Below are 27,421 nucleotides of genomic sequence, written 5' to 3'. Positions count from 1 at the left end.
CATCTTGTTTCCTCATGATGAGGTCAATGCTGCAGCCCAGGCACTAGGCTTTGTCAACCTAGCTTTCCCCAGATGCAGGACACTGTGGACTACTCACATCACATAGAATTTGCGGGATCATAACACAGTTAACTTCGTCACAGATTGACTTTCATTTTATCAATGAACGAGTCACCTGTGTTAATTGATGCTACATCTTAGAAGTCGATTTCAGGTACCCTTGGAGACATGATGAGTTAAATATAACTCCTTCAAGAACTTCAGTTCTGAAGAAGGGTCACATCCTGCTAGAAATGTTAACTGTTTCTCTCTCCACAGGTGCTGCCAGACCTGCTGAGTTTTACCAGCACTTTGTTTTTATTCAAAGCTGGATGCAGTCATTATCCATTGACTTAAAGTTTGTTATTGGTCAAAAGACAAAGCAGTGCCCATCACTTCCCAGAAGCAAATGCACACTTTTTTGCTTTTTCTCAGTGAATATAAATGAACATTCTCAACTATGTGAAAGTTTTCCAATATATGATGTCCTGCATTGAACAATGCGATGCTATTAGGTTATACTGGGCTTTAGACAAAGAGTAGTAGCACTCCCTTAGAAACAGTTTGAAGATGGAATGCTGCTAAGATGGATAATATGTGTCGTCTGGTTTTTCAATGGCAGTACAATTACAAATGTGCACATAAATGTGCAATGAAGTGTCGACAGTGCCACCTGTGTGCCCTGAGAAGCATTCCTTTTTTGTACTTCCCCCACTACTTGTGCTGTGAAAGGCAACTCCTGGTTGGCAACACTTGACTGGGCGCATGGCTGGGCATTAAATATGGTGCCAGAGCCAGGAATCCTGGGAAGTCCCAGCAGTGTCGAGTACTTATGCTATCGTGAGTGGAAGATAGTGCGAATGGGGTGCCATACAGGTGCGGTGCATAGCTAATAGGATGAGCTATGGTGAAATGGTGTGAGAAAATGAATGCATTCATGCTCATGGACTGAAGCCACACAGGAAACTCGCCAAAATTAACACTTAACTGATTTGCAGCGAAATTTAGTCTTTTGTCTCTCAACAGATTTAAAATAACATCGAATACCATCAGTAACTGACTGGTGATGGTCAGAAATGTGACAGCAACTGAGAAGACTTGGTTATGTAGAATACTCAATGCTAAGACAAAATGACAGAGAATCGTTACTAGAAACGATGATAGAGGGCTGCCGTGTATCATTATGATGGAAGGTCTGCAGTAAAAGATGGGACATTTACAATAATTAAACGATGCGTGGCATGGGGGCTCAGGGCTTAACATTGCTGCTTCACAGCGCCAAGGACCCAGGTTCGATTCTACTCTCGGGCGACTGTCTGCGTGGAGTATGCACATTCTCCCCGTGTCTGCATGGGTTTCCTCCAGGTGCTCCGGTTTCCTCCCATAGTCCAAAGATGTGCAGGCAAGGTGAATTGGCCATGGTAAATTGCCCATAGTGTTCAAGGACATGTAGGCTAGGTGCATTAGTCAGTGGAAATGTAGAGTAATAGGGTAAGAGAATATGTTTGGGTGGGATACTCGTCGGAGGGTCGGTGTGGACTTGTTGGGCCAAATGGCCTGTTTCCACACTGTAGGGATTCTGTGTATGTAATTATTTTTTTTTCAATTTATATTGCAATGGACAAAGGCAGTAGTGCGTACTGTTACAGTTTGAAGCTCGGGAAAAACATTAACTTATTTATTAAACATATTTTGTCTCTTTCAGTCAACACAATTTACTTTTTTTTCCCTTTCTGACTTTGCTTAAGATGCTGCAAAGCACTCCTGTATGATTCTAAGCATCTCAGTAGCCAATCTTAATGGGCAAGCTTAGCCAGAGTGTCTGAAGGCTATTTAACAATATGTAATAGCAAGCAAACTCAGCACATTCCTCAGCAAGCATCCATGCCAGCACACTTCCTGCCAGTGACATGGAGAAATGAGGATTGAGCCCTAACATGTTTAGATTGACTGCAGTCTTCTTGTTGAGATCAGTTAACTCCGAACAGGCCAAGTAGTAATTGGAGATCATCTTTTATTTGTATGCATTGGAGCATAACACACCGGAAGGTACATTTACTTACAAAGTCCAGGCAGAAAGGACTGATTTTAAATGGAAAATATCAGGAAGAGAAGTTAGTGGACAAAAATTAAAGATTGCTCAAGCAAAATAACAAAAATGGAACATGCGTATTGCTGAAAGGTACATGCTATGCACTGAGCAGGACAAATGCAAGAATGAAAACTTGAAATAATCACAGCATGTTATGCTTCTGGAGAAAAAGAATGCTGTAGTATATTACTTCTGATTGTTGAAATTTGAATTCTTTGCATTTGTCTTCAAGAGCACAAGACAAAGTCTTCATCAGTATGTCTCTCTTTTCAGCAAAGAGAAAGTTCAGTTTACCAAATGAGAAAAGGACTAGTGATAGAAAAGAAGGAAACAGTATAAAATAAGTCGTACTGATGTGGTAAACAGATCAACAACAGAATGAAGGATGTAGAACGGGAAAAAAATGTCAATTCCACAGGGGACATTCATTACTAAAAGAACAATCTTGCATTCAACAACTTTCATAACCTCAAGAGCACTGAAGTGAGCAAACTGCCACAACCTACACTTCTTCCACAAAGCTGTAATAAGTCGGCAGTACCTGCAAACACTTAGCATATCGTTTTCTTTCTTGACTCTATTTTAGCTTTCTTTCTTCACGATTTTTTTCCTGTGTCACTCTGTTATTGAGGACTGACAGCAATGATGTCCCACTGGTTGGCTACCAGCAGCAAATGGATGGATCAATGACGTTATGAAGTGTGAAAGGGCCATCTTAATCAATATACTACTACTAGTTAGTGAGTTTTGGAGAAGATTTGGAGCTCAGGTTGAGGTTTTGGATGTAGGTTTGCTCGCTGAGCTTGAAGGTTCATTCCCATGGAAATGAACTTTCAAGCTCAGCGAGCAAACCTACATCCACAACTACTTAAGACACTTAATAACAATGATATATGTGAATCTGTATTGCTGATTTTATAAATATTAATACACAAAACTTCACAGGTTTCTCATTCTTCAAATTATTTATTTAAATCTGGTGGAAAACAAACGTGTATTGCACATGTTGCTATAACAGAGCACAATTCTATCACTGTGCCTGGAACAAGTTTGTTAAAAAAAAATCATCCTTTTGTACCACTGAGTGAGGCCTCATTTTTTCTGTCTACCAGCCACTTCAAATAAGCTTTAGAGAAAAAAAAAGTGCTGTGTCAATCATATTAAAAATGTATCAAGTTCCAGACACTTTGCTGGTAGTTAGGAAATCTGTTTAACAGGCAAAATGTTTGAAAAAAAGTCTACATTAAGGGGAAAGAAAAAGCTTTTCCAGCCTTTCCTTTATGTGAATCAGGGACATGTGTGCCCTGAACACAGGCCATCTGCTTTAAAGATAAGCGGCATGTCAATTATATTTCATATGGCTTGGCTGAGGGTGGTCTCTGAAATATAAGGAGATCTCTGCTGCCCTGAATTAATTTTTAGCTGAAGGAGGTGCATTGAGCAGTTCAAAGCTCAACAATTTAATCCTTTGAAACCTAATGGCAGCAATGTGTGGAATCTTTCAAATAATTCTGTTAATTGATTAGAAGCAACTTATTCACATTGTTTGTTTTAGACCCCTCATTAGTGGAAAATTCTTAAATTTAAATTTTACTGTACAACTCATGGCATTTCTATGTACTTAAAGATATCATAATCTTGATCACTGTAAACATGAACATTGTATTAGATCAAACTTTCAAAGGTAGAAAATCTAACAATTAAAAAAAATTATCAGTGATACTGACTCTACAATTTTGCACTGCAATGCTAAATTGTATTCAACAGAACAGGATTTTTGTGCTGATTAACATTTCCTTTTGAACAGTACTGTTTATAAACGCTTTACAGGTGCAGTTAAAATTCAAATAATTGTTATAAATGCAACCAAACGTCAGAAAGCAATTCAACTTATTCCATTCAGGGATGCAACAAGCTTCCATGTTCTTATTTATGAAAAATAAGTACGTAGTAAACTGAGCAACAGAGTATCTTTTTAGATTTGACTTTTCCCATTGTTCAGTACTCATAATAGAGTTAAACTACCGAAAACACAATGATCACTGCACTTTTATTCAATATCTATTCATGAGAGAACTGCAGCATACAGTACGTAATACAAGAACCTTCTCAATTATCAATAAGAAAATTGTTTTCATTTAGTCCTACTTCACTTTGGGTGTAGGCTTTCACTCCTTGTGCTCTTGCAGTTTGGAATTTATCTAGAGCGATAGGGAGCAGTGCACTACGAGTTCTAAGATATGAATGTTATAGATCTTATCCAGTATATTTCAAAACACTTAAGACATATGGAACTTCATGATGTCATATTTGTTGGATTCTTCTCTCAATACTGCTCTGTAATAATATACTAACAATAAACTGTAGTGACTCCCCACCTTCACACCTGCCGTCAAACAGTCCAAGCAAGAACAAGAATGTGAAACCAGAAGTTTACTAAGCAGTTGTCTGATGTCAAAATCAATGGAAATTCAAAGAGAGGCAATCTCAGGCAAATTGTCATTCCACCCCTTCTTTTTAACAAAAAGCTTAGTATTTCTGACATGAAATTCTGATTGGACCTTAGAAATGCAGAGTTGTACTTCCATTCTGACCGTTCTCTTGTCGTGCAGAATTGTTGGAGGAAGACAAGCTACACTTCTTTTTGCAGCAGACAGCTGCCTTAATTTGAAATTTTAAAATCCAGAAACACAGACAACCACCACATCCATTGTTGTCAAGATTAAGTACATAAGGTAAGTGTGAGGTTAGGATGCCTGGTGGATAGCATATCAGCTAAGTAGGGTGCCAGCCAGGTAGGATACCAAATGAATGGGGAGTAGTGTTATGGGTAGGTTGCCAGGTTAGTAGGGTGTCAGGGTACAAGGTGACATGTAGCAAGGTAAGTGATGAAGATTTTAGGATAGATTTGGATTGGGTGGTAGAAGTTGGGGCCAGCAGGTATGGCTCCGCCAGTGGTCAGAGCAGGGCATGGAGGCCCTGCGGCAATAGAGGCAGATCGGGTTTGGAGCAAAGGATGGGGTATTGGCTCTTGATGGGGTTATGAGATTGGATGTGGAACTAGTGAAGGGATGTCGAGTGTGGAATGGGTGAGGGGTGAGTGTCTAGTTCGGCATGCATGTTTTTGGACAGTGGTGTAAGATCTAGAATGGGGGAAGGGGGTCGAGTCAAGAGCGTGTGATGAGGTGGTCAGGTCTAGAGCAGGGGATGAGTTGGGACTGGTTGGGTCTGGAGCAGGCAAAGGGACGATAAAGGGAGAGGCATCAAGTCCAGAATGTGTTATGAGGTCATGTCTAAAGCAGGGAAAGGAGTGGGTGTCAGTGCTGCAGTGGGTGAAGTGATGAGAGATTTGGAACTGGGGAAAGGGCATCAGCTCAAGGGGAATAGGGTGGTGGTGCCAGATTGGGGTCTATCATCAGGGGGGTTCAAAAATTAAATGAGTAAAGCAGAATAGTCATATCTCAGAATGTAAACAGATCTCTACAATATAAGGAGATATTTCATCTTTTACTATAAATACCTTTCATCTCCTATGAAAATATCAAAGCATCCATTAGCCAGCATTTGGTCAAGCATCTTCAGCATAGGAATGGACACCCTGAAAAATAGTAACAACGTTGAGGAGGAAATAAATCATTGTCACAAAGCTATATCAATTTTTTAAAAATTTAAGAGTTTGTGTTTTTAATCTTTCAAAATAAATATCACAACATGATGGTTAATTTACATTTTGAATAATGAATGTTCAAAAGAGGCATTCAAAAAAAAACTAAAGTAATTCTTATATTTTGTGAGCTTAAATAAAGAAGGCAGTACTGGGAGAGAGATTTAGTCTTTTGTGGATCATCGATAACGACTAACATGCGGCGTGGGACAACCACGTAAAACTTCTAAGAACAGTGAAGTTGCTAGAGTTTAATTTGGAAGTTAATGCTTAAATAAAAAAGTAACAATTTCTGTTAACATAAAAGAGAATGTGACTCATTCATGGTTCCTTCTGAGTGCAATCAGAAAGGAACTGAATCCAGACAAAATTTGTACAAGATACAATTACAACAGTTACATGTAATGCTCCATTGCTAAACTTAGACAAAATGTTAATACACATTTTGAGCTTAAGACTTTTCTTTACATTCTTCACTTATGCTCATTAAACAAGTAGAAGGTCCAAGTCCCATGTGGTTGATGTACATCCTTCATTACTGCTAGCAAAGACAGTCAAAAACCTGCTGGAGTTAACTACCAGCAGGTAGTTCTGCTGGTAAACTGTTCTTCACAAATAGCAAACAAAAATTCATTGGTCATCTGTTTACCCACCTGTCATTATGTATATTATCCTTAAAGATTTGTATTAAGACTCTACAAAACTTGTTCATGGCTTCTAGGTCATTGCGGATTGTTTTGAGATAATCAAAAAGTGACTGGGCTGAATATCGCACCTGAAAGACAGCACAGAATATGGCAATTAAAGATCATCAAAACATTTCATATTGTAAAAATATGGTCAATCTAATAATTAAAACACAAATTTACACCACAGCGGCAGACACCAAATGTTGAAGAAGTTAAACAGACAGTACTGTGCTTTTTACCTCAAAACATACTAAGCTTCGGCCCCTAAAAACCACAACACAGAAGTCACACATAGGGCTATTGTCAGTACTTTCAGCATGACACTAAAGGAAACACAACAGTATTTGCAATTATCCTACTTAGTCAAAGTCAAAGAAATTTTTTAAGAACTGAACCACACCCAAACACTTGGCTCTGAAGATCTTAACTGACATGAGACCAGATGCTACTATTATTAATAAAAGTGAACACTTAACTCATTCATACAGCATTCTTCTGACTGCTGCTTCATTAAAAGTAAGAATCTACTTCATTATCCAGAGACTCTGGTTCTGGTTGCCCTCCGGCAATTTGCAGGGGGAATAACACTACTTCGCTAAGTTGTTCTTGCGGAAAATAGCTACAACAGGTTAATGGTTTCTACCTGTACTGTAACCTTTCTATAATTGAAAATAGCAAGATCTGATCTGGGAACTGCTAGTCATGCCTTCAATTTGTCTAATTTGTTAATATTATCTGACAAAGATAGAATAAAAACAATGCAAAAGGTATGATCAAAAGGGGCTTTCATCTATGCTGATAAATGCAGAAAGTCTACAAATAGTCATGAAAATAATAGTGATGCAGTTAGACAACAGGAAGTTATTTTGATCTCAACAGGAATGAAACTTTTTGAAATATTAAGGTTGCTAACGTGGCACATTTTCTGAATTTCATTTGAAATGGTTGCTTCTATTTTAAGGTGTTCACACTCCAAACAAGTAACGATAATATACTTGGTTGGGGAAGAGGAGTTGGGAGATTACTTTATTCAACCTAATTTAGATTGCACATATTTGAATTCTATTATGTTAAACTGTATATTTAGAGAAACTAAGTCTCGTTAAAAATGCACAATAGATCAGTAAATTTCAACAGTGTTCTGTAACAATTTCAAAGACTGACAATTTTGGTGATGGCCAAAAGTATTGCATTATACTTTTAGAGGAGCAGCATTGTTCAAGAATATTTGACAACTCACTTGGGTAAAGTGAATGTCTAACCGCTCTCTTGCTACACACAAGCTCAAGTTTCTCTTAAGCCTAAAACCACCTTCTGTGGCTGTCTTGGCAAGACATGGCAAGCACTGTAGTGAGGTCTGATATCTTCCTCAATGAGGGCATAAATCCAAGATATCATCTGCTCAAACAGGCATCTCTCTTGTGGAATTGATTCTTTAGCATATTCAGATAACTTCTTCTTTGACTATGTACTCAATATTGAAGGTATGAGCTTTGTTGTTGACTTGACCCTGGTTTCTTTGACTGCACTTCCCAACCCCAAGATTCTGCATCTGTTCTTGAGCTGTTCACTTGCTTGCAGTTTGCTGTACTCAAGTTCTCATCACTCGGCCTCCTCCTACTGGTCCTTTTCAGGTCTAGCATGGATTTCCTGTCATCTCACATGAGGTGACAATCTCATTACCAGGCTTAACTGGACATTAAGCCTGGGGGGCATTTTATTGCTTGGGTGCAATCACCTTCTCTGCAAAATTGCTGACCCACAAAGCAGCATTATGAAAATCTGACAGCAGCAAATTACATCTCCGTTTCTGCCACTAGGCAACCAATACTTTGCTACAAGCTTCTGGCCATCTGCCCTAAAATTATTCCACATGAAACAGGGTCTAATTTTGCTCTATGTAGCTTCTGTAAAGTTCCTTGACATGTTTTATTATGTTAAATATTCTACACAAGTACAAGCTATTGAGTCATATAGAATGGCCAATTAGTTGATTTTAGCCACAAGAGTATTTGGGCCTAGCAAATAGATTTACAGGGTTTGGGAATGGGTTTGGAGATAGCAAAAGTCTGTTCCTAATCGGATGCTGTTATTCCTGCTGGAAAGTAAATGCTGAGAAAGTAAAGAATTGACTAGGTTATGATTTTTACCCTCATAGGTCAAACTGCTATATGATATTTTCACTAAGCTGTGAATTGAAGATGGGTATTTACCTGTGGAAGCAGATTTCAGCAGACTGAATGGGAAATGAGGGAAAACTCTTTTCTGGTTGCAGTCATATTTTGCACAAAGGAAGACGGCTGTGGTTGTTTGAGGTCAGTCATCTCAGTTCCAGAACATCACAACAGAATTCCTCAGGATAATGCCCTAAACCCAACCAGTTGCTTCATCAGTGACCTTCCCCAAGATCAGAAGTAGCCTTTGTTGCACCATGTTCAGCAGTTTGGGGGACTACTCAGTTACTGAGTATTCCCTGTCCAAATGCAACAAAGCCCTAGATAAAACCAGGCTTTGACTAATATGTAGCAAGTAACATTCATATAACATGATTATACACAAGAAAAAAACTACCCATTTCCCTTTGATATTCAATGCTGTTGCCATTGTTGGATCTTCCACTGTCAACATCCTGGAGGTTACCATTGACCAACAACTGAACTGAGCCAGCCATATATGCAGTAGTTACAAGAGCAGGGCAGAAGCTTGGAATTCTACAGTAAGTAACTCACCTAAGCCCCTAAAATGCATCCACTATCTACAAGACACAGGTCAGAAGTGTGATGGAATAGTCTCCACTTGCCTGGGTGAGCTCCAATAGCACTCAAGAAGGTCTACACCATCCAAGACCAAAACAACCCACTTGATTGGTGTCATATCCACCAACTGTAACATTAACTCCTTTCATCACTAATACACAGTGACAGCAATAAATACAATCTTCATGATGTACTGCAGCCATTTGTTAAGATTGCTTTGACAGCACTTTCCATATCTATGATCTCTACCACCTCAACCAATAAAGGCAGCAGAAACACATCAAACCTTCACAAACCTTGCAAAAATATACATCAACACCATTTGTTAACCTGGCTTGGAAATATATCTCTGTTCCTTCAGTGATGCTGTATCAATATCCTGGCAGTCTCATCTCAGGAGCAATGTGGGTGCTCCTCAATCCCATGGACTGCAGTGGTTCAAGAAGGCATGTCTTAGGATGGTGGTTGTACACACAGTTTAATAAGCAGAATAATATGAAGAAAGCAGTCCTGGAAATTACCAGGGTGCTATCACATCATGCTGGGGAAGACAGGATGTCACCCAGAACTGAACAGGTTTTTTAAAATCTCAAACTAAGTTGAAGGGCGTGGATATCACTCCTGTCCAATTCAGGGGCCATTCAGTCAAATTCACCAGCATCCGTTGGATTTGTTGTGCCGAGGGAACTGAGAAGGTTGCGTTCTCATGTGCACCTTCTTGTGTTTCCTGCAGTGTCAGTTGTGAAGGGGTGCTGATATCACTGGCTTCCTCAACAGGGAGAGATGTCCTTAAGTCAGCACTGTCCCTTCATTCCTCCACATCTTCCAACAGTACTGATACAATTCACCTCAGTCCAAGCTTTGAATTGATAGGGCTGTTTGAATCACACCTCGAGTCAGTAGAAGAAGAACAGAAAGGCTAAGTCATTTGTGAGCAAGCCCCTTGGAGAACAGTCATGTTGAGACAATGGAGGAAGACATTCGCCATCTATGCCTGGACTGCACGGTCTCTCAGGGTTTTGAACACTCGGTGCTTCATTGAGAGGGTGGCCATCTTTTGACATGGCCTTTTTAGCCCGGATGACTTCCCATTGTGTTACGAACAACAATGCCTGATTTATTACAGACCCTCCATTTTCCCCATGCATCTCAGTTGAAGGTTCCAAGTTGTTGTTCTCCACATTCTCAATGGGCTCATCAACAGTTAATTGGAGGTCTGATGGCTACCTGTTTCCCCTCCCACCTTCTCTTTAAAAATCACATTGCATCCCCAATGTGTCCAGAAACAGTCACCATCTCCAAAGTGTGCAATTCAGTTCAATTGGTATCCACAAGCAAATGAAAATTTAGCTCTGGAATTATATGCGTTCACAATTTGAAATATTTGAGCACCCAGATTTTTGGGGGCAAAATCAGTGAGCCAAAACTCAGCATTTAGAAAATAAATCTGATAACCTAAAATGTATTTTAATATAAACCACTTGTAAACTTTACAATAATACATAGTTTTAAAAATGCAATAATATTCCTCTCACAGTCTTGTTACACTTACAAATAAAATAAGCTTTTATGTCATAATGATTATAAGTTCTAAAATAAAATGCTGAAAAATACAATAATTTAGGCTGCTCAAATGTAGGGCAGTTTCTTTTTAATATTCAACCAAATGTCAATAAATGTTTCAAAAATACCCATGAAAACCAATGGTACAATTTCAACACAAATATTTAGGATTAGCTAAATCCAAAATTTCTGGTCCGTGTTAACCAGTGTTTGGAACTGCATAAGTCACTTATCAAAAACAAAATAAACAGGATATTGGCCAAAACTAAGCGACCAAAAATATCATAGAATCAGACACCAAAAAGATTCCCCAAGTTGAGAGGTAGCCCAAACCCTTGGGCCATGTAATACAAGGGATTGGATGCAGCAGAGCAAGAAATATAAGTAACTTAAAACAGAGCTGCTTGCCAAAAACATTAATCCTTAGACAACTGTAAGCTAGCCTTATTGACATCACTGCACTATCAGTTATACTACAAGTAGGACTGCTGGTAAAATAAAACAATTGACCACTTTTTTGTGTTTTTTTAAAATGGGATTCTATCTTCCTTCATCAGCCATGAATGATTCCCATTATCTAAATTTGATTTGGTTTGACAAAGTTGCTGCATTCTATGAGCCAAACCACAATGCGTTTGCCAAATAAAAGCAAGACTGCTATAATGGTAGCCATTGTTTCAGATATATCTGTTCAAAACTAAATTAAAGAATGCCAATAACTTGGCAGTTTAAAAGTTCTAGTATTACAGAACTTGCTTCTTATTTGAACTTGCCAATGTTCCTCCAGGGACTTTCATCAGTTTTGGTCAATTGTAGTATTTCACATTAAAGAAAGACCTCAAGCCAGGGAGATATAAAAATGATAGGGCCACGCCTGCCTACAAAATAAAAGACCTTCATCTAGCACAGATTAGGAGGAAGGAAGTAGGATTGGAAACAATAGAGACATACTTCTCCTAAAAAAAGGAAATAAATTGTTTTATTTGGTTACCAGAAGTCATATGTTAATATTGGATGCATTTTATCTTCATTACATAGAATACTTTTATTTCTGTGACTGTCTCAGTTGTTCTGCGCTGTAGTCCCTGCCCAGTGTAACAGAAAAAAGTAAAATACTGCTGCTGCTGGAAATCTAAAATAAAACAGAATGGGCTGGAAAAACTCAGCAGGTTTAGCAGTATCTTTGGAATAACAAACAGAGTTGCTAATTGCAGTCAATAGTTCTCTTCTCTCAACATGGATGTGGCCAGACTTGATTATGCTCACACACTTTGCTAATCTCCCAACTTCACCCTTCAACTTATTTATAACTGTTGCATATATCTTGCTTTTAATTAAAGCAATTAATTTTCCACAGTACCAACACATCCATCCCCAACTCTTTCATATGCATAATATCCACTAAAAATTCCTACACTCTAGATTCTGCTCTTTTTACACATTTTGGCAGCAGAATCTTCAGTCACTGCCATCCTACTTATTGGGATTCCTTCCCTAAACTTCTAAGCATCTCTCCTTTAAAAGTATCCAAAAATAAAACTTTCTAAATTGTACTTTATTTATTTTCCTTAATCCTATTTTTATGAACCATGGGACATGATTTACCTGAAAGATGCTCTATAAATGGTAGTTTCAACAATAGTCAGTTAACAAAGTCTGCTATTCTCCTTATTATGACTGACAACTTTACATCAAAGTATGTTGATAGAACATGATGACACCTCATCAACTAATTAAAATATTAAACATTGTTAACATGAGTGTTAACATGGCATGTCTGATCAAAGGAACAGACAGTCTATGAAGGCAATACTATAAACCATTTCATGATAACTAATGAGCACAACACACTGCTCAGAGAAAATCATCTTGTTCTAGCATGAAAATACATGAAATATTATCTTTTTTCCCTCGGTAATCTTGATTGTTTCTATTCAAGTACTTTCAATTTTCAGTCATTTGAATACTTCATAAGAAGGTAGCTGTATTTTACAAAATACATTAAATATAATCCAAGTCAGTAGGTCTGCAGTCCATTGGAGAGCTTCCCATAATTATCTGCCAGATGATAAATAGGATATTACCAAGCAGGGAACAAAATATTTCTTCTTTCTCAAGCATACATTTTGTTTTTCAGCGTTTCTTCTACTTTCAGGGCCATTTCATTTTCACCAACTCCTTTATTAGGGTTATTGAAACGCAGTCATGTTGTAACATTACCTTCTTTATTTTTGTTACTGTATGGGGTTTTTGGACTGTCACAGAATCATAATTAGAAGAATTCATCAATTCTCTTGATAATTATCAAACATCCATTAAATTTAAAGTCACAACACACAAAAAAACATTAATTTCCTTGATACGCAATTTTAAACTGGCAGAGAATTGACATGTCAGCAATAAACGTTTTTTTTTCGAAAATAACACTTACTTTTACAGACAACAGCCATTAACTTAACCACACCTTCCAGACTTATAACATCACAGTTAATGTTTCTTTCACATATTCATGAAATTGGAAATTTGGAACTTGTTAACAGGTTTGTAAAGCCATGATGGGCATAGATAAGGTGAATGACAGGTGTCTTTTCCCCACCCTAGGGAAAAGACATCTGTCATTCACTTTAACTATACCCCTCATGGCTTTATAAACCTCTATAAGATCATCCCTCACCTCCTACCAGTGAAAAAAGTCCTAGCTTATCTAGTCTCTGATTAGAACTCAAACCCTCCATTTCTATCAACATGTTGGTAAGTCTCTTCTGAACCTCTCCAGCTTAATAATATCCTTCCTAGAATAGGGTGACCAGAACTGGACACACTACTCCAGAAGAGGCCTCACCAACGTCCTGTACAACCTCAACATGTTGTTCCAACTCTTTTGTTCTGAGCAACGAAGACAAGTGTGCTAAATGCCTCCTTAACCACTCTCTAAATATTATGCAAATTTCAAAGAATAATATATGTGAACCATTCGGTCTCTGTTCTGCAACACTGGCACGGTGGCTCAGTTGATAGCACTGCTGCCTCACAGCGCCAGGGATCCGGGCTTGATTCCAGCCTCGGGCTCTGTGGAGTTTGCGCATTCTCCCTGTGTCGGTGTGGATTTCCTCCGGGTGCTCTAGTTTCCTCCCACAATCCAAAGATGTGCAGGTTAGGTGAAATGGCCATGTTAAATTGCCCATAGTGTTCAAGGATGTGTAGGTTAGGTGCCTTAGTCAGGGGTAAATGTACAGTAAGAGGGTAAGAAAATGAGTCTGGGTGGGTTACTCTTCAGAGGGTCACTGTGGACTTGTTGGGCCAAATAGCCTGTTTCCACACTGTAGGGATTCTAGCTTTACTTTAACGATGCAGCTATTAACCTTTTTACTTTATCTCAAGATCTCAATCTCAGACTTAAATTCAACATTTCATCAACAGTATTATTTATGACAGCATCCACTATATTCTCCCCCATAGTTTTGTTCCTAAATATATGCTCTCTTAAGCTAGAAATAACTCATTTTTATTCAAAACATGGATGTGCACATCACTGACATTTATTTCTCTCACATTCTTTGCAACCTCCTTCTCTCTCCCAAACAGCTTCTCTCTTTCTCCCACTCTGCAGCAGCTCCCTCCCCACCCTCCCTGTAGTCTCCCCTCCCTCTTCAGCATCCTCCTTATCTTCCTTCCCCCTTGCAGCCTCCCCCTCTCCCACCAGACCCTTGACACCTCCCTGAATCCCTCCAAGACTTTCATAGCCTCCCCACAACTCTGTTACCTTTCCTCAATGTCACAGCTCCCTGTTATTCTCACAGGTCCCTGTTTCCCCTCACCTCCTTTGCAGACTCCCTTGATTTCCAGGGCAGACATATTGCTCCTGGACCCCTTCTAGCCTCAGCAAAAAGATGCCTGCTGGTCAAACTCCATCTCCCAGTTTTAGTAAAACTACTCTGGTTCCTGCGCCCTTCGTACTGGCAGACAACCCCCGGCCATTCTCCCACCACTAGCTCTTAGTTACCTAGCTACTTGCTTCTCATCCAAGTTCAGCTGCTTCGCTCATGTTTGCTGTTCATAGATTCACTTGTGCACCTATCAGCAGTGAGTACAGGAGAGAATCAGGCTGTGATTGGAGGAGATTCTCTTCATCATTTCTTTCCATTCAACTTACAGTATTGACTTTTTCTTGATCAGCTGCTTCCACAATGAAGTTTCTTCAGTGCTTAGGGAGTCTTGGGGGGTATAGTCACTCACTGCCTTCACGTATTTTAGGCACTGTAACCAATTCTGAAGTTCGAATACATTTCAATTGAGCTCATTTACACCTTTGAACATATGTAAGTCTATTTTGACATGTTACCAGCATTAAATGCATAACACTCCAGACAACTGCATATAATAAAAGTTGCAATGATAATTACAGGAAAATAAATAATACATTTTCCAGTCTTTCTCTTATGCAGATTTCCAGCATTTTTGCAATTCCACAGATCTTGAACACTATGTCCAATTCTTTGTCTATGAAACTTTCCATGAATTATGCAGTACTCATTCAACTACCTCTTAAAGTTAACCACTGTATCTTCCACAGTGATTTCTGACACACCTAGACTCAGATGTGCTGGATCGCTGGTGCGCAGTGATTAATGGGAAACTATGCAACTGCTCTTCCATAGGAGAAAAAAATCTGGACATGTTTCTTTCACAGAACTTGCAACAGTTTCCAACAGACACTGCCCAGGCAGTTCAGCACAGTCCCAGGAAAATCTCTCCTCCCCATTAGGAATACATAATGTCAGCTATTTGCAGAGTTTTGGATTTACTTTTAGATAAAATAAACTTTTTAAAATCATTTGCTTTACATTCTGTAAAAAGCTCTTAAACCAATTTATTTGGCAGCCAAATTGGAAACAACCTTGGAATCCTTTTCAATTTCAGGAATGAAGGCTTCCTAAGTGCAAGTAGGTTTACTTTATTGACACATAGAGTCATAGAGATGTACAGCATGGAAACAGACCCTTTGATCCAACCCGTCCATGCCAACCAAATATCCCAACCCAATCTAGTCCTACCTGCCAGCACCTAGCCCATATCCCTCCAAACCCTTCCTATTCATATACCCATCCAAATGCCTCTTAAATGTTGCAATTGTACCAGCCTCCACCACTTCCTCTGGCAGCTCATTCCATACACGTACCACTCTCTGCGTGAAAAAGGTCACCCCTTAGGTCTCCTTCACATCTTTCCCCTCTCACCCTAAACCTATGCCCTCTAGTTCTGGACTCCCCCACCCCAGGGAAAATACTTTGTCTATTTATCCTATCCATGCTCCTCATAATTTTGTAAACCTCTGTAAGGTCACCCCTCAGCCTCCTACGCTCCAGGGAAAACAGCCCCAGCATGTTCAGCCTCTCCCAATAGCTCAAATCCTCCAACCCTGCAACATCCCCGTAAATCTTTTCTGAACCCTTTCAAATTTCACAACATCTTTCTGATAGGAAGGAGACCAGAATTACATGCATATTCCAACAGTGGTCCAACCAATGTCCTTTACAGCCGCAACATGACCTCCCAACTCCTGTACTCAATACTCTGACCATTAAACGAAAGCATACCAAACGCCTTCTTCACTATCCTACCTACCTGCAACTCCACTTCAAGGAGCTATAAACCTGCACTCCAAGGTGTCTTTGCTCAGCAACACTCTCTAGGACCTTACCATTAAGTGTATAAGTCCTGCTAAGATTTGCTTTCCCAAAATGCAGCACCTCACATTTATCTGAATTAAACTGCATCTGCCACTTCTCTGCCCATTGGCCCATCTGATCAAGATCCTGTTGTAATCTGAGGTAACCCTCTTCGTTGTCCATTACACCTCCAATCTTGGTATCATCTGCAACTTACTAAGTGTACCTCTTATGCTGTCATCCAAATCATTTATGTAAGTAGAGGACCCAGCACGAATCCTTGTGGCACTCCACTGGTCACAGGCCTCTAGTCTCAAAAACAACCCTCCATCACCACCCTCTGTCTTCTATCTTTGTGCCAGTTCTGTATTCAAATGGCTAGTTCTTCCCGTAATCCGTGAGATCTAACCTTGCTAATCAATCTCCCATGGGGAACTTTGTTGAATGCCTTACTGAAATCCATACAGATCACATCTACCGTTCTGCCCTCATCAATCCACCTTGTTACTTCCTCAAAAAACTCAATCAAGTTTGTGAGATATGATTTCCTATGCACAAAGCCATGTTGACTATCCCTAATCAGTCCTTGCCTTTCCAAATACATGTACATCCTGTCCCTCAGGATTCCCTCCAATAACTTGCCCATCACCGACGTCAGGCTCACTGCTCTATCGTTCCCTGGCTTGTCCTTACCACCCTTCTTAAACAGTGGCACCACGTTAGCCAATCTCCAGTCTTCCGGCACCTCACCTGTGAGTATCGATGACACAAATATCTCAGCAAGAGGCCCAACAATCACTTTTCTAGCTTCCCACGGAGTTCTAGGGTACACCTAATCAGGTCCTGGGGATTTATCCACCTTTATGCCAGTTTTGCCCTTAGTATCTGAGGATTCTTTACTGTTAACACTTCACTGAAGTTTCATAGTGTTCTGCTGTTCATATTTTCATCCCAAAATCTAAGGCAATTTTATTAATCATCAGTGCAACAAATAATACCAGGTAATGTTTTAAACTTCGAGACTATGGTATATTTTTCTTCATTGGGTGGAAGATCTGCTTAAGTCTGAAAAACAGCTCATTATGTTTTGCCACTTGTCAAATCACTGCAAAAGCAGAAAGCATAGTGAAGATAACACTGAGAATAATTAAAACTTTGCAAGCACATCTTCACTCACAATTTCAACCATTATATGTATGTTAAGCTATTTCTGGTTTGCTCAATAATGTTTAACTATACCACTGGGTTGCTATGTATTCTACATAGCATAAAACCAGTGCCTAGGTGTAACTGCAACTAAGCTTTCAAGTCTGCAGTGATAATTATGGCAAAGCATTTAAAAACAGGTTGAAGAAATTGTTTTAAAATTCCTACACCACAATAAAGGTAAGCCGAATATTCTCTAAGAAAATGGCTAACTACATAAATCCTGATCAGGATGAATAGAACCTTTAATTTAGTTTAAAATATTCAAACTACAGACAGTATTGCCCAAATGCAATGGAATGTTGTTTCAAATGAGGTTAGGGTTTCTTCTACTGCAATTCAAAATGCACTTGTTCTGTCATGTCACATATGTAACAATTTAAAATGACCATAATCCAATTTTGGTTTAATGCTTTTGAGAGATTTTAATCAAGTTTAACAATAAATTTGTGTAGGAAGATATTTGTTCACATGATAATCTGTATAACATATCGCCTTAAGCAAGTCAAAGCTGATGGTCCATATCAATTTTCTGGATTAAGCTTCCTTCCAATAACTTACATTACAACTAGAAATCAGTGCTATAATTACAACAATGAAATAAAATCCTGAAACAATTATAGATTCAAACAAATTTATATAGTCAAAAGAAAAAATACAAACAAAAATCAAATTCAATTAAGTTTTGAGGGTATTAGAAAATTACTCATTAAACTGCTATAATTCCTCAGTAAGGAAATACAATTTGCAAATTTTCAGTTCCTAAGATTTAAAAGAAAATATCAAATAACAGTTCAGTTTTAACTTGAGTTTTAAAAACATTTTGTTTTTTAGTATGGAACACTTGATGTTTTGATAGTTTAGGCAGTATCTCAGCTACACAGCTTTGGAGGTCATGAGTTTGATCCCCAATCTGGGCTGAGAGAGTAGCTCTCAGAGAAGTGGATGGGGGCAGTACAATTTGACTCTGGACTGGAGGTAGTGACAGGAGATGTTGTCAGAAAGATGAATTACGAGCCACACTTTTCACTCCAAAAGCAACTATTGGGTCTACTTGTCATCCTCATCAACAATAACTACAGTTCATCTGGCAACTTTGAAACAGCAAAACATTCCAAGCAGCCACACAGGACAGTTATGTCACTGAACCACACATGGAAATAGTATGGCTGATGACCAAAAACCTGATCCATTAATTCTGTTCTTCGGAAAATGAGCATAAAAATTTTAAAAATCAAGAAATGGCTAAAACAGTAACCAAGATCGCTCAGCAGAGGAGTCTGGGTGAATGATGAGGGTTAGAACATGGGCAGTGCGTTTTTAAGACAAGAAATGTATGAAGGGTAGAATTTGGTAGACTAGTCTTCAGATAATTGGAGTGATTAGTTTAGAGATAACAAAGGCATTGAGGGTTTCAGCAGGGATTTTGATGCACATTATCAAACTGTTTTCATGCCCCACTAACACTTAGTATTTGGTACAAAACTGTTATTTAATCCCTATGGCAGCAATGTTTCAGCTTTATACAAGAACAAACAATTCCATATCCAAATGTAAAATTCACAGCAATAACATTAACACGCAGCTTTGAAATCCTACGTATACATACAGGTAAATTGCCCCACTCAAAGGGCTTCTTGCCTGTCGAAGATTGTTCTAAGACTTTTCTAAATCAATAGCTAGATATCTTGCAGATAAATTTATTTCTTTTGATTTTAAGTGCTGAGCTGTTTTAGTTGCTTGCTCTATGTTTACTCCATCTGTAAAATATGACTGAACACTTTTAACTTGGAGACAACAATCTAATGGAGGGGCCACAAAGAATAACACTGTTCTAAGACCAAAAGTTAGGGAATCACAATTAAACCTAGGAATATTAATCCAAATACAGGAGTGACTAAATTCCCAGTTAGTAAGTATTCAGAAGGACCTCTGATCTGATGGTGGAATCAATTGCTCATCATAAAAAGCATGTGCTGGGAATAACATCTGAAATGTAGACAAGTCTTCCTCATCACGTTTACAGCAAATAATTTTGGTATGTGAGATTTCTGAATTTCTAACCTTTTTACTTTTAACAAACAAATTGCTGAAGAAGTGGAACTTCTCATAAAATTTCAGAGATAATGAAAATATCCGTTTCAGAGTTCTTCACAGTGATCATATCCTATGCTGACAGTGACTTGGTTCTGGATTCCTAGAGTGTCACCATCTACTTCCAGTATACAATCTGCAACTCGAGCTTTTTTAAAAATTTATCCTGTGATGTGGGTGTCACTGGCTGGCCAGCATCAATTGCCCGTCTCTAAGTGCCCTTGAGAGGTGTTGGTGAGCTGCTTTCTCAAATTGCTGCAGTCCACCTGCTGTGGATTGACCCACAATGCTGTTAGGGAGGAAATTCAAGGATTTTAACCCAGCAACAGTGAAGGAACAGCGGTATATTTCCAATTCAGGATGGTGAGTGACTTGGAGGAGAACTTGAAAGTGTTGGTATTGCCATGTATCTCCTGCCCTTGTCCTTCTAGATGGAAGTGGTCATGAATTTGAAAGGTGCTGTTTGAAGATCTTTGTTGAATTTCTGCAGTGCTTGTAGATAGTACACACTGCTGCCACTGAGCATCGATAGTGGAGGGATTGAATGCTTGTAGATGCAGTGCCAATCAAGTAGGCTGCTTTGTTCTGGATGGTGTCAAGCGTTTTGAGTGATTTTGGAACTGCACCCATCTCGGCAAGTGGGGAGTATTCTATCACACTCCTGACTTGTGCCTTGTGGATGATGGACAGGCTTTGGGGAGTCAGGATGTGAGCTACTCACTGCAGTATTCCTCTCATTTGACCTGCTGTTATAGCCATTGCGTTTATCTGGCGAGTTCAGTTGAGTTTCTGGTCAATGCTAACCTTCAGGATATTGATTATAGGGGATTCAGTAATACCATTGAATGTCATGGGGTAGTAGTCAGATTGTCTCTTATTGGCGATGGCATTTGTGTGGCATGATGTTACTTGCCACGGGTCAACCCAAGCCTGGATATTATACAGATCTTGTTGCATTTCAACATGGACTGCTTCATTATCTGAGGAGTCACGAATAATGCTGAACATTGTCAATCATCGGCAAATATTTCCACTTCCGACCTTATAATGGAGGGAAGGTCATTGATGAAGTTGCTGAAGATGGTTGACTCTAGGACACTACACTGGGAACTCCTACAGAGATAACCTAGAGATGACCTGGAGATGAGATGACTGACCTCCCACAACCATAATCAAATTCCTATGTGCCAGGTATGACTCTAGCCACTGGAGAGTTTGCCCCCTCCCCCGATGCCCATTGATTCCAGTTTTGCTAGGGCTCCTTGATGCCACACTCAGTCAAATGCAGCCTCAATGTCTAGAGCTGTCACTCTTTTGTCCATGTTTGAACTAAGGCTGTAATGAAATCAGGAGCTGAGTGACCCTGGCAGAACCCAAACTGGGCAACACTGAGCAGATTATTGCTGAGCAAGTGCTGCTTGATAGCACTACTGATGACACCTTCCATTAATTTACAGATGACTGAGAGCAGACGGGGAGGTATTTGGCTGAGTTAAATTTGTCCTACTTTTATGTACAGGACATACCTGGGCAATTTTCCACATTTTCGGGTAGATGCCAGTTTGTAACTGTGCACAGGAACAGCTTGGAGAGGGGAGCGGCACACATTCTGGAGCTCAAGTCTTCAGTACTATTGTCAGAATATTGTCAGGGCTTGTGGCCTTTGCAGCATCCAGTGTCTCCAACTGTTTCTTGATATCACGTGCAGTGAATCGAATTAGCCAAACACTGGTGCCTGTAATGCTGGGGTGCTCTGGAGGAGGCCAAGATGGATCATCCACTTGCACTTGTGGCTGAAGATTGCTGCAAAAGCTTCAGCCTTCTTTTTTGAACTGATGTGCTGAGCTTTTTCATCATTGAGGATGGGGATATTTGTGAAGCCTCCTCCTCTAGGGAGTTGTTCAATTGTCTACTACCATTCATGACTAGATGTAGCAGGACTGCAGAACTTTGATCTGATCTAGTAGTGGTAGAAGTCTGGTATTTTAGCATAACACACAAATTAATTCCCTTACACAAACTAAATTGATATACTGTCTTTTTTCAAAACTGTAGACTTCCATTTTCAATTAATTGTCTTGGTTGAAAATGACTGAGTCTGCACAGGTCAGAACTGCAAGATATAAGAGTTTGAATTTCAAACAACTAGTGGTAAAGCTGGGCTCATTGATGTCCAGTGAGCTCTAAATTCAGTTCCCAACAATACTTGTTGAAGAAAATAAAACTGACCTAGGATTGTTAGCTCAAGTAAGTCTACTCTGTGCAAAAACGATTGTGGAGGATGTTTGCAAATTACTGTTCTATTTAGGCATGAATTGCCCTCACTGCATTCAGCCTGTTTGTAACTGGAGAGGTGGTGGCATGCTGACAATGTCATTGAACTAGTGATTCAAAGTCCAGACTAATGTTCTGGGGACACTGGTTCAAATTACGTCTTGGTAGACAGTGAAATCTGAGCTCAGTGAAAAAACAAAGCAGGATTAACGGTGACCATGTAACCATTGATGATTGTTATAAACATTTATCTAGTTCACTAACGTCATTTAGAAAAGAAAACTCTCCAACTGGCCTATATGTGACTCCAGACCCGCAACAATGGGCTGACTCCTAACTGTTCCCTGAAATGACCTTGCAAGCCACTTAGCTCAAAGGCAATTGGGAATGGGCAATAAAGATTAGTCCAGCAGTGACGCCCACACACCTCAGACAAGTCTACAATCCCCACACACACACTGAAATCATTAGACACCAATGACATCAACTGAAATGGAGGAAGTTTGGTAAAATTTTGAAATAGATAATCTTGAGTGGTGGGGCATGCTCAAGGGACTGAATGGTAATCATCTGCTCCTATTCAAAGTCCCTCTCCCAAAACCCCTCTCCAAACTTACTCACTCACTCAGTATTTTGGCCTTTTCAACACCCATACAGCAACACTGAGCCATCCTGGGAGCCACTAGGCCCCTTCATGCTCAAGTCATCATGACAGAAACATAGCAAAAATTCACTGCCCAAACCAGATTCAGGCTCTGGTGAGTTCCACTGACCCGGAGAGCCTCTCCTTGGAGTTTGTTGAACATTGTGGCCGCAGTGAGTGGCCAGCAGCAGAACATGCTTTCCCAAAAGTAGAGTGATGTCAGTCATGTCCCACTGAGTCTGAGTGGCATCTGCCCTAGGCTTGTCCCCAGTCTTGCGTGGAGATTTTATGGGCTTTAAGAAAGGGCACATTAGAGACTTAGTGACAAATGGGAGGGGGAGAGCCAAAGAAAATGCAAAGGGAATGAATTCTGCAATCCAAAAAGAGAATCACATCCTTCAATTACTAAGGATATGAAATTCAAAAGTGTCAGGTGAGACGAAAGGTCACCAACCTGAAATATTAATTCTATTTCTCTCTACACAGAGGCTTCCAGTACCTGTTAGCACTTTGCTATTGTCTAAAGTCTTCAGTTGCCTTGCCCACAAGTTGATTTTAAAATGATATCCGTTCACTATGAAACAAGGATCTACAAATTTTAAGCTTCTCAGTTTAAAGCAAATACAACTTTCTTAAAATGCTGAAAGTGGCTCCACTTCTACATGTTGTTTCTATTTTACTACCTCCTGAGCTTAATACACAACAGGAAATATTAATTGAAGAACCCTTCTTTTTGACAAATGCAGATACACAAATTCAACAAACTAAATCTTTTTTTCCTTTTGGAGCAAATTTTAGCAAATATTTTCTGGAATTCCACTGATTCACCAAGGATGTTTAATGAAAATATTAAGTAGCAGTTTTAGTTGTTTATATTATTGTTTCCCTCCTCCTCAGTATATCTTTCGTCTTGGGTGCTCTATAGATTATTTGTAAATTATGGCATATAATCTATGAGAATTTCTAACTCTAATGATGATATCACAAGTATTTACATACCGTGGATTCAGTAAGTCCTCCTACTGAAACAGTGAGACCCAGCAGAACACGGTACTGGTAAGTTGGAAGCCCAAGAAGCTTTGTGATAGGAGGGAAGGCTTGAGAGGGTGCACTCCAATTCAGGGTTTCAAATTCTGACCTGGAATTAGAGATTAAAAGCATGAATTAAAACCTTTAAAGGAGGAGGAATCCCCAGTGCCTGAGCTTGGGCTAGTTTTAATAAATTGGTGCCCGTGTTCCGTTGTCATGATCTGGCTATGCAGGCTCCCAAATCTAGTGTTAATGTCATGGCAGTGTTACAATCCAGGCAATTCCAGGTGCTGGAGGAACTTGGTTTTAAAATCAAACCTTGGTAATAATAAGCTGATAATAGCATAATTTACCCCAAAGTCAAATCTTTCAGGCAGATAATAGGCGGGCGTAAAAGATGCCCCATCAACTTCTCTTTCAACATGTTCCCTATGAACCTGTCACATTTGAAGAGGATCAGTAAGCAACTCCATTCAAGGTATTTTCACAGATTTAAATTTGAGAGTTACAAATTACACTCTTGCCAAAGCTAAACTTAATTATTTTCTGCAATAACTGCTGTACATTCATATTGTTTTATTATTGTAGAAAATATTTTCACAAGAACATTCCCCAACAAGGTTTTGGCTTTACTTTCCCAAATAACTGCAAGTGATTAATGAATTTAATGAATTTAGGAATAAAACTATCGGAAATTTTGTTTTAGCATCAGCTTCAAGAACTCTAGATTATAGCAGTATTCTCTGTTATCCTTGTTAATCCATTTTTCTGTCCCTACACTAGCTGTCTTTGAATTTCTGCCCAAAATTCAAGATGGCACCAGAGCTTGGCAACATTTTGTTATATATGGTGATCATATTCTTACAATCACGCTGCTCTTCTAAACCTCAATTCTATCAGAATTACTAACAATGTTCTCTTAAATTTACTTTCAGCTCGACTACCAACACTGGTGGAACTGCAAGCCTAGGGAAACTAAGGCCTTAACAGCTTCCCCAGACTGATCTCCTTTTGTAAACCTGGAACTGAAGCCTGACTAGTGCGGGAACAAGATCTGACCCCATAGTGACCCAACATCAAGAAGGCCCAACTGAACCAGCCACAAGACATCAAGGAACGCTCAAGGCCACAACTAGTGCTCAGGATCCCCAACAGGAGCACACACTTACCTCTGGGAGCAGCAGTCTTCCCTCACCTATTCCCAGGATGGACTTAGTAGCCATCTACCCAAGAAACGTGGGAGACACACTGGACTTCAGGTGAGACTGAAACCTCAGGGTTTCAAATCCCCTACTCTCCAGCCACTGGCAAACATCCAAGCCATTGAGAACAAAATGGACGAACTTAAAGCTATGCTCACCTTCCAAAGGGAATTTACAGAATGCTGTGTGCTCTGTTTTACAGAGACATGGCTCCCTCCTGCAACACCTGACTATACCTTATAATCTGAGGGTTTCTCGTTTCGCCGAATAGGCTGCTTGGCAACCACAGGTAAGACAAGGGCCAGTGAGGTTTGCTCCTAATCAACACCTCCTGGTGCTGAGCATGGCAACCCTGACAATTTATTGCTCCTCGGACCTAGAATATCTTACAGTAAAGTTCACCTCCACTAGCATGACAGCAGTCTACATCCCATCCCATGTGGAAATGAAGAGCGTACTTGATAAAGTATACAACACTACAAACAGTCTGGAGACAGAATACACCCAAGGCCTTGGTCATCATGGCCAGTGACATCAACCATACCAACCTCAAGAATGGGCTTCCAAAATACCATCAACACGTATCCTGTACCACCAGAGGTCTGAACATTCTTGGCCATTACTATATAACCATCAAAAGATGCCTCCACTCCATTGCCCAACCGCATTTTGGAAAATCAGATCATAATGCTGTGTTTCGCCTCCCATTTTACAAAACAGAAATTGAAGCATGAGGACTCCAGACAGGAAGTATTGCAGTTTTAGTCTGAAACAATAGAAGGGATATTACAGGACTGCTTAGAGTCAGTGGGCTGGTCCATATTCAAGAACTCAGTGGCCAACCAAAGGAGAAAGTCACTACCTTTACAAACTTCATTAGGAAGCGTGTAAAAGATTGCATACCAAAGACATTAATCCGAATGTATCCCAACCGGAAACCACAAATGAACCAGGAAATCCTCTCCCTGCTGAAGTCCAGGTCTGAAGCGTACAGAAAATCTAGGTACAACCTTCATAAGGCAATCAGAAATGCCAGAAGGCAAACTAAGCTTGGAGACTCAGACCAACCACATGGAACCCATCATTTGTGTCAAGGCTTACATGACATAACAGTGGGCAACAGTACATCCCTACTCAACGAGTTCAGTGCATCCTACGCTCGCTTTGAGTCAGTGAAGGTCAATGAAACAATGTCACCTAACACAACACTCTTGGATGCACCTGTTACTGCCGTCACTGCTGCAGATGTTAGATTGGCCTTCTTAAGAGCAAACTCATGGAAAGCGACTGGCTCGGATGGAATTCCCATTTCAGGTGCTGTGCAGAAGTAGGCTGGAGTATTCCCAGACATCTTTAACCTCTCTTTACTATGATTTTAATTCCCACCTGCTTCAAGAAGACCACTATCATCCCTGTGCCAAAGAGAAGTCATGCAGCATTCCCCAATGACTATCACCCAGTGGTTCTGACCTCCACAATTACGATGTGCTTTAAGAGGTTACTCATGGCACACATCAACTCCAGCCGACCAAACTGCCTTGATCCTTTGCAATTCACCTACCAACGCAACAGGTCCATTGCTAAAGGCCATCTCCCTGGACCTATACTCATCCTTGGAACATCTGGATAACAAGGATACCTATGTCTACAGTTCGCCTTACTGTCTACAGTTCTGCCTTCAACACCACAATTCCAAACAAACTCATCCCTAAACCAAGGTCTCAGCTTCCCCCTCTCTAACTAGATTCTTAACTTCCCGACCTACAGACGAGAATCAATAAGAATAGATGACAACACCTCCTCCACTATAATCGTCAACACTGCTGCCTCACAAGGCTGCATACTCAGCCCCGTACTATACTCCTTATACACACGACTGTGTGGCCAAATTCCACACTAACTCCATTGACAATATTGCTGACAAATCACTATTGTAGGTCGGATTTCAAACAACAAGACAGAATACAGGAAAGAGATTGAGTGCTTAGTGACATGGTGAAAAGACAACAAGCTCTCCATCAACATTAGCAAAATGAAGGAGCTGGTCATTGACCTCAGGGAGCTGAGTGAAGAGTACGCCCCTGTCTGCATCAATGGTGCTGAGGTGGAGATGGTTGATAGGATCAAGTTCCTGAGAGTGATGATTACCACTAATTTATCCTAGTCCACCCATGTCGATGCGATGGTCAATAAAGCACATCAACATCTCTACCTCCTCAGGCTACTAAGGAAATTTGGTCACAGAGACTCTCACCAATTTGTATAGATGCAACCTACGTGGATGCATCACAGCGAGGTACAGCAATTGCTTTTCCCAAGACCAAAAGAAACTACAGAGAGTTGTCCATTACGCAAACCAACCTTCCATCCACTGACTCCATATATTCTTCCTGTTGCCTCAGGAAAGCAACCAGCATAATCAAAGACCCCTCTCACCTAGGGTTATACCCTCTTCCACCCTCTTCCATCAGCAGAAGATATAAAAACTTGAATACAGGCAT

General features: G+C 39.9%; 1 protein-coding gene across 1 annotated transcript in view; it reads right to left on the bottom strand.

Annotated features, from left to right (window-relative positions):
• Positions 1-27,421, bottom strand: part of tbcd (tubulin folding cofactor D) — a 287,792-nt gene that overhangs the window by 18,778 nt on the left and 241,593 nt on the right. Inside the window, exons 32-34 of the mRNA XM_043714487.2 lie at positions 23,689-23,827; positions 6,449-6,570; positions 5,652-5,729 (exon numbers count right to left, since the gene is read on the bottom strand). Of these exons, the coding sequence (XP_043570422.2) occupies positions 5,652-5,729; positions 6,449-6,570; positions 23,689-23,827 (339 nt within the window). The remainder of the gene's footprint in view (positions 1-5,651; positions 5,730-6,448; positions 6,571-23,688; positions 23,828-27,421) is intronic.

Source organism: Chiloscyllium plagiosum, unplaced genomic scaffold (genome assembly GCF_037043375.1).
Source record: "Chiloscyllium plagiosum isolate Xiang-an unplaced genomic scaffold, Cpla_swu_hap1 HiC_scaffold_25, whole genome shotgun sequence".
Classification (NCBI taxonomy): domain Eukaryota; kingdom Metazoa; phylum Chordata; class Chondrichthyes; order Orectolobiformes; family Hemiscylliidae; genus Chiloscyllium; species Chiloscyllium plagiosum.
This window is presented reverse-complemented; position numbering and strand designations above follow the sequence as displayed.